General features: G+C 30.4%; 1 protein-coding gene across 1 annotated transcript; it reads right to left on the bottom strand.

Annotated features, from left to right (window-relative positions):
* Positions 1–2,449: 2,449 nt before the first annotated feature.
* On the bottom strand, positions 2,450–3,646 carry LOC112733505 (VQ motif-containing protein 4-like). Its single transcript, XM_025782474.3, has one exon. It carries the CDS (start codon positions 3,369–3,371, stop codon positions 2,643–2,645), a length of 729 nt encoding a protein of 242 aa, XP_025638259.1. The 5' UTR covers positions 3,372–3,646; the 3' UTR covers positions 2,450–2,642.
* Positions 3,647–8,306: the final 4,660 nt, after the last annotated feature.

The following is an 8,306-nucleotide window of genomic DNA, read 5'->3' as shown; positions in this document are numbered from 1 at the left end:
GAAGCTGCATCTGTGAAATTTGCGCCGGAAACCGGCGCGGAGAAAATCGAGGGAGACCCAATCGGTGTTGAAGGAGGAAAACTAAAGACTGACCAAGAAGGTTCAACGTGGCAAGGAAAATCCACCAACCCTGACGCCACCTATGTTGGGTCGTGAGATCGACGAAGAGTTGGTGGCGGAGAACCAAACCGCTACTCTCCCGGCGGTAACATTGAATGGAGGGACTGGTGGGTTGGGTGTGTATGTTGATAATGATGGTGTATAAGACGTTAATGAAGGAAAGCGTGATAGGGATGACATTGTGAATAATAGTGGCATGGATTTCGGCATGAAGGGAACAACATTGACCAAGAGACAGGGGGAGCTATCGTAACACGATGAAGAAGTAGTTGGGAAGAGGGTGGTTGATGATGGTGGTTCGGACAAGAATGAAGGAAGTAAGGGAAACATAAATAATATTTTGGAGGAGCAATGCTTGAAAATAGAAAAACTTGGGACCTCGTGTTGGAATCAGGTGCAATTTTATACAATAAAGAAGATGATATTATGGTTATTCTCCAAGCACAGAATGAAGAAATTGCTCAGAAAAGAAGACTGGCAAAACAGAAAGAGAAAGTAAGACGCTGTAGGCCCAAAAATAAAAAAAAATGTGTGTAATAGTTTATTAAAATAATTTGTTCTTAGAATGTTAGGGGGTTAATAGGTGATGAGAAATTGAGCATGGTCAAAAACCTCAAGAAAAATTTAAGTTGAATACGTTGGACTTATTTGAGATTAAGTGGCAGGTAACGACGAAGTTTGATGTAATAAGAATTCGGGAGAATAATGCTGCGGGATGACAATATGTTGAGTCGGAGTCTCAAAGTGGTTTACTATTAATTTGGGATGAAATAATGTTTAAAATGAGTCGTTGTCATAAAGGAGAGTTTTGGTCGTGTGTTGAAGAGGTCTTGCTAAAAATAATTTCAATTATGCTTTTTGTGGTGTATAGAGTTCATACAAGAGAAGAGAAATTTGCTGTGCGGAAGAAATTGAGTTATATTACAGAGTTATGTCAGTCTTTATGGGAGATTTCAACAAGATTGTGCAAGTGGGGGGAGAAAGGATGCTGTCAGATTGGATAAAAGAAGATATGCTGGTGCACTTCTGCTTAGCGATCTTGCAATTGGATTGACAGAGTTTTAGTAAGATTAGAGTGATTGAAGATATTTCCATGAATATAAAATTAGGAGTACAAAATCAGGAGTACACTATAGAAAGGAGGAACACAAAAAATGGTTGATGAGTTTCTTTTCAATTTTTTTTAATTTTTTTATTTGCTTGTTCTTCTTGCTCTACTTATTGTATTGAGCTCTCTTGTTCAAAAAAAATACTTATTTAACATAATGTATCATTTTTTTAATTTTTAAAATAAATTATACATATTTCATCATTCTTTTCATATAAAAATCTCTTTATTATTATAAAATTGTCCACATTATTAGTGGAGAGAAACTCATATAGAGGTTATTAGAGTTCTTTTCAGATAAAGATACAAGTTCAATGACACACATAGATGTACTATGTTGCGGTAGGCTAAAAAAATTGATTTATTTTGTAAGAGTGATTTATTTAAATCAAATTAAACTAATCGATTTTTTTCCATATTACAACTAAATCGTTCTTAAAAAAACAATTTTTTAGTTAAAGTGTAACATGATAGGTATCAATTGTTGAGCCGATATTTTTACGTTAAAAAATTCTTACTATAAAAAGTCACTTTATTAATTTGTAAGAATCCTTGCAATGCTGAATTATGTACACAAACTACGTTGTATATTAAAAAACAACGGATGATTCTAATGATCCAAATGAAAGCCAATTTGATTCTCTTAGTTCTCTGTGAACGAAAACCACCCTGCGCTTTGTTATAACGTTCATTATTGTTATATTTATTGTTGCCAATTATTGATGCGTGCCCTCAGATTGAAGCAACCACAGACACAGAGTTGAATCGCAGAAGAAGAAATTCAAACACGCCCATTAATGCATGCAAGCATTTCATCACGCACACCAGTGTAAATTTAAAGTCCCTCTGAATTTCATAGCCACCTTGCACGACCTACATTCAAGAGGCTAGAGAAAGAGAAACCAATTTATGATCGTTGTTTACTTCAAACATTGTCTCTTACAATATTAATTTCCAATTCATTACCATGGCTTCAAATAATAATTATGTGTGTGTTAATTATGGGAATATTATATCATTAATCAGTTTCACATTTTTGAACGAGAACTTGCCTTTGTATTTGTTTTTCTGCACCCCCATTTAAAGAAGGATATAAAAAGAGTCAAAGTTGGGCTCTACTTTCTCTTTCACTCACTCATTCACTCAGAACAGAGCAGGAAACAGAGCAAAAGAAAGTAAAGAAAATAAAAGGAAACCTAGAGTACTATTTTGCAAATACAATTAATTGCAGAATAATAATAATAATAATTTATTTGATTATCGATCGACAATGTAAAATAACTCCCCCATTACAATTTTAATCTCTCACCCTGTCTCCTCAGTCCTCATCCTCATCAATGCCATTGATATAAAAGTCTTAAACAAAATCTAAAGGAGAAACGGAACCCGAAAAGAAATTTAAGAGAGGGGGAATCTAAGGCGATGAAGGAGAAGCTGCAGTTGGGAAGAGAGGGAGGAGGCGGGGTTGAGCCTCCCTAGGAGTGGTTGCTGGAGAAGGATGGAGGTAAAACCCTTTCTCGTTTATGGCCCTCTCTTCAGCCTCCCTATCCAAAACAGGAGTGGCGGCGGCGGGGGAGGAGGAACGACCAAACGGGTCCGGAATGAGTGGAGTGACAGGGCTAAGAACCAGAGCAGGGAAATCGAGGATGCTCGGTGACAGCAATTCATGATGATGATGGTGGTGGTGATGATGGTGATGATGATTTCGAGGAGAAACAACGTTAATAACATTAACGTTAATGTTGTTATTGGATGAAGCTCGACCAGCCGGGGGCAGCAGAGGATTCAGCTTGAGATTGTTCCTCCTTTCGTAGAGCTTGAAACCCGATTGCTGCTGCTTCTTGTTGGGAAATGTCTTCATCGGAGGGATATGGTGCTGGTGGCAGCTCTTGCTTCCGCCGGCGGTGGCGTCCTTGCGGCCGGTGAGCATCTGAACAACGTGCTTGAAGGAATTACGGTCAGCCTGAATGAATGTTGTCGGGAAAGAACTTGCCGGTTCGGATCTCCCGAGGTTCCTCTGAAACGGCGGCGGAGGGGGTGGTGTTGGCGGCAGTTGGAGGAGGGCATTGCTGTTGTTGCTGCTTGTGCTGCTGTTAGGGCTGCCATGGTGGTGGTGGGTGTAGTACCTTCTTGGAGAATCCATAGCTTAAGTTGAACTCAAACTAACTAAAGAGAGAAAAAAGAGTGTGTTTTGTTTTTGGTTTGGTAAGAAATGTTTTCGTAATCGCAAGGGGTGTAGGGCCCTCTCCTCTATTTTGTTTTTCTTTTTCTTTTTCTTTTTCGCTCTCACTCATTCCGTTCACAAGAATTTCTCTACGCGCCTTTTATAGCGTCACTGCCTCACTGCTGCTAGCTCACCCTTACTCAGCGTTGAACTCATTAAATTTTATTTTAATTTCTCCTCATTTTCAAATTTAATTCATGGATCTTCCTTCCAATTTTTTCTTCTCCTATTTAATGATCTCTTTGGATTTTTCTTTTCTTCTTTTGACTTCAAAATTAAATCACTCTCTCTCCCCTCTTTCTCTCTCCTATATTATATATGAATAGATTTAGATCTTCTCAATTTTAAATTTTATTTTAAAAGATAAAATATAATTTTTCACCATTTATTTCATAAGTAAGATAACAAAAAATATAAGAGAAATCACATTTTACCCTCTCAAATAAAAATTTAAAATTCAAATAATCCAAATTCAATATGAATAATATTTGAGAGTCATAATTTATTTTTTTAGCTTTTTTAAAATATATTTATTTTTTTTTATATATTTTAATTATTGATAATTTTAGAGGATAAAAAATTTGGATATGAAACTAGGATGAGTGTTATACCTTAACGTGGTAATTTTTGGTATTTTTTAAAACTATGGGAGGTACATGTCCGATTTGTGTTAAAAAATTTAAAAAATTTGGGGTACACAAATCCAACCCACGGATTTGTGTTTAAAAAATTAAAACAATTTGGAGTACACAAATTGGACCATCCGATTTGTGTACTCCAAATATTTTTTATTTTTTTAAACACAAATCAGACGGTCTGATTTGTATTCCGTAAATTAAATCATCTCACATTTTAAAAAAATACCACAATAAATCACAATTTAAAAAAAATACCATTGTTAACCAAATATTAAAAATAAAAATGCGAATTTTAGAAGTAATAAATATGTAAATGGTAAATGTTATATACAAAGAATAGTATTTAAATCAACAGACCGAATTTAGCATATTTTAAAAATTAAAATGCAATAAAAATTATTATTATTATTATTATTATTATTATTATTATTATTATTATTATAGGATGATTAAACTCAACAAATATATATTAGCAACTAGTTACTATTTTTAAAATAACAATATAAAAGAATCAAACAAAAGGTTTTTTTTAAACTAATAATTTTAATTAGTATAGTTTGGAGAGAGATTTAGATAGTATATAATATTTATGAGATTATAAGTTCAAAATTTATTATTGTCAGTCATATAAAAAAACAACAGTTTTCTATTTGAACCAAAATCTATACAGGCAACTAAAATCTAGATGAATTTAAATATTTTTTTAGGAAAGCAAACTTTGATCATGTTATACAAGAAATTAATAATTTTTTTTATGAAAATGTTATTCTTATAATAAAATTATCTATTAAAATCAGTTATCAATATATTTATATATAAATATGTAATTTAATTTATTTTTAATATATATTTATATTTCAATATATATTTTATACTAACAATTAATTTTAGAGACTAATTTTGATATGTATATACCATAGTCGTTTTTTTTATGATAAGGAGGAACATTCTATTATAATATTAATAATTTAATATAGCAAGTGAACAAGACTAATTTTCTTTTCTCTCGCACTCTCTTTGCGATCAAGATAATAAAAATCTTAGAAGGTTGTTGCCGCCATCTCAACTTACAAGGCACTGGCAGCCTTCCCTAGTTTCCTCTTTTTCCCTCTTACTCTTTCTTTCTTTTATTGTTTCTATCTTTTTTATCTTACTTTTTTTTTGTCCTCTCTTTCTTTTTTTTTGTTTTTTTGCTATTTCTTTCTTTTTTTTTATTTTCTTTTTTTCTTTTCTTTCTCCTCTTCCTTTGGTTCATTTGTTTACCGTTTTGGTCTTAGTTTTATATCCTAGGTTGTAAATTTAATAATTTTTTATGGTGTATTTCTCTTTTTTGTGAGTTAAGCCCTATTTTAGTTCTTGAGATTAGTAAGTTGCATTGATTTAATCTCTAATTTTTTAATTGCTACAATTTGGTTCACCAAATTAAAAAAAATGCACCAATGTAGTTCCTTGTGTATTTTTTGTTATTGGAATTCATTGCTGTTAGTAACATGGCTCAAACCTTACCATGTTGAACATATTAAAACGACATCGTACTTGTTTTGGCGCTAAAGAAGGCATTAAACGACTCGTTTTATGGTTTGAATAATATTAAAATGTTACACCCCACTCTTTTGAACAATAATAATTGTTCAAACCCTCAAACAATGCTGTTTATTGCATTTTTTAGCGCTAAAATGCGTACGACGTTATTTTAATATGTTCAACGTGGAAAGACTTGAGCCACGTCACTAACGGCGTTAAGCTCTAATGATGGAAAATATACGATAGACTAAATTGGTGCACTTTTTGAATCTGGAGAACCAAATTGTAACAATTAAAAAGTTAGGGACTAAATCAGTGTAACTTACCAATCTCAAAGACTAAAGTGGGACTTAACTCCCCTTTTGTAGAATTTTTATTTTCATCTATAGATGATTTTGATATGGATGTACATATCTCTTCATATCCGAGATGAAGATATAGTGGAAAATAATACTTTTCTTGCATGAAAATATTTATATATCAAAAAAATGTTCAAATTTATTCGTGTTAGAATTTATGATACTCAAGAATAATAAACTTGATAATCATATGCTCTACAAATATGAGATAAGATACCACCTATGTATAGGTGATGAACAATCAAAAAACAATTATATAATAAATATTAATGCCTAATAAACTCATAAACGTACGGATAAGTCAAACAATTATCTAAGCGCATACTATGTCGTAATTTACGAGTTAGAAGTCAATGTCTTAAAACAAATTCCTTTTGAAAATAATGTTTGTAGTGATGACACAAAATAACATTATTACATTTAATGAAAAAGACTTATATTGGAATAGAATGTAATAAATTCTACATTTAAATTTGTTGGAGAATAATAAAAATGATGCTTTTTGTTTTAGACAAAAAGTTCTTTATTTACCACTTTAATAAAAACTAACAATGCAAGAATTACATAAATAATCATTACGTTATAATTTTATAAAATTGCATATAAAATCGGAAGATGAAGTTTTATTTTTTCATTTTTACAAATAGTGCCAGCGACATTAGATAATTTTTCTCATTTTTGTTGTTTTTTTATTTTTTTTTTATTTTATTTATATCCTTTGTTTGTAAAATTGGCGTGAATTTTATTTCTCATTTTCACAACCTTTATTTATTTCAATGTATGCGTTTTATTTCATAGTCTTTATTTATTTCAAACGGAATTGTAGAAACTTGAGGTGCCAACGAAAAGCTTGGAAAACATATAAAGAATAATATCATAAATGAATTTGAGCAATGAAAAAAAAATCAGAGAGTTCAAGAATGTTAACAAGTTTCTCATACCACAATAGAATTCATGATAATAATTCAACTATAATAAATTTGATAATCAAATACTACACAAATATGATACAAAGTATCATCTATGTATAGCTAGGTAATGAACAAATAAGAAAATAACTAAATAATAAATGACTAATACCCTATCATGAACAAGAATATTAATCAAGATAAATTTAATTAATATAATATTCTCCAACCATTTTGACAAAAAGGAAAAAGAAAAAGCTTTCTCCCAATTTTGCAACACATTTATGGATAACGAAATTGAAGAGACTTGTTAAAATTCTTTATAATCGAATTTTGTATCCACTTTTAGCACATAATTTAATATAAAAAATATTTATTTTATTTAGAATTAAATATAATATTTTTCTGATCATCATAAAAATATAATATTTTTCTTTTATCTATAAATGCCATTTTATTTTGCTATATTTTAAACATATTTTTTTCTACAGAAAAAGATAAACACTCTTAAAAACAAAAAAAAAAATTCAAAGATACATGTTTACAGAGATAAGCATGGACATGTAATTCCAATTATTTAAAAAGTGTAACAAACTCATAAATATACCTATAGGTCACACTACTATCTAAACGTATGTTGCCCCGTAATTTACGATAGAAGTCAATGTCTTATTAAAATGATTTTCTTCTGATGATAATGTTATAATAATGACAATATATTAGATTATCTTAAAAAATAAATGTAAAAGAGTTGTCTTGGAATAGAATATAATAAGTTTCACATTTAAAATTGTTAGAGAATAATAAAAATAATGTGTTTTTTTAAATAAAAGATTCTTTATTTACCGCTTGAATAAAATTAACAAGAATTACGCAAATAATTTTTACGTTATAATTTCACAAAACATTCATATATAAATGAAGGAGAGAGTTTTGTTTCTTATTTTTACAAAAGTGCGAGTGACATTGGATACTTTTTCTCATTTTTGCAACACCAGCTAGTTTTCCATTTTCGCACCCTTTGTCTAGGAAAATGGAGTGAATTTTCTTTTTCATTTTCACAACCTATATTTTATTTCAATGCATGCATTTTATTTTATACTTTGTTTTATCTTATTTTATTTTAGATTTTATTTTATTTTATTTGAACTTTATCATTTTAGAGTAACAGTTCATTTTATAAAATATAAATAATTTTAGTTAGTCCTATGTTATTATATGGAGATATTAAATTAGGATACAGACGGAACTGTCAAAATGACTCACAGACTGAACTAACAGAATGGAATGCATACGAAACTATAAAAATAAGGCGTAAACAAAACAGTTAGAATGGGGCACAGAATAAACTATCGAAATAAGGCTCAAATGAAAATGGACACACCTGAAATTATCGAAATGGAGCGCAGACGATACTGTCAAAAC

This window comes from Arachis hypogaea, chromosome 13 (genome assembly GCF_003086295.3).
Source record: "Arachis hypogaea cultivar Tifrunner chromosome 13, arahy.Tifrunner.gnm2.J5K5, whole genome shotgun sequence".
NCBI lineage: Eukaryota > Viridiplantae > Streptophyta > Magnoliopsida > Fabales > Fabaceae > Arachis > Arachis hypogaea.
The sequence above is the reverse complement of the archived record's forward strand: the minus strand, read 5'-3'. Positions and strand labels throughout refer to the sequence as shown.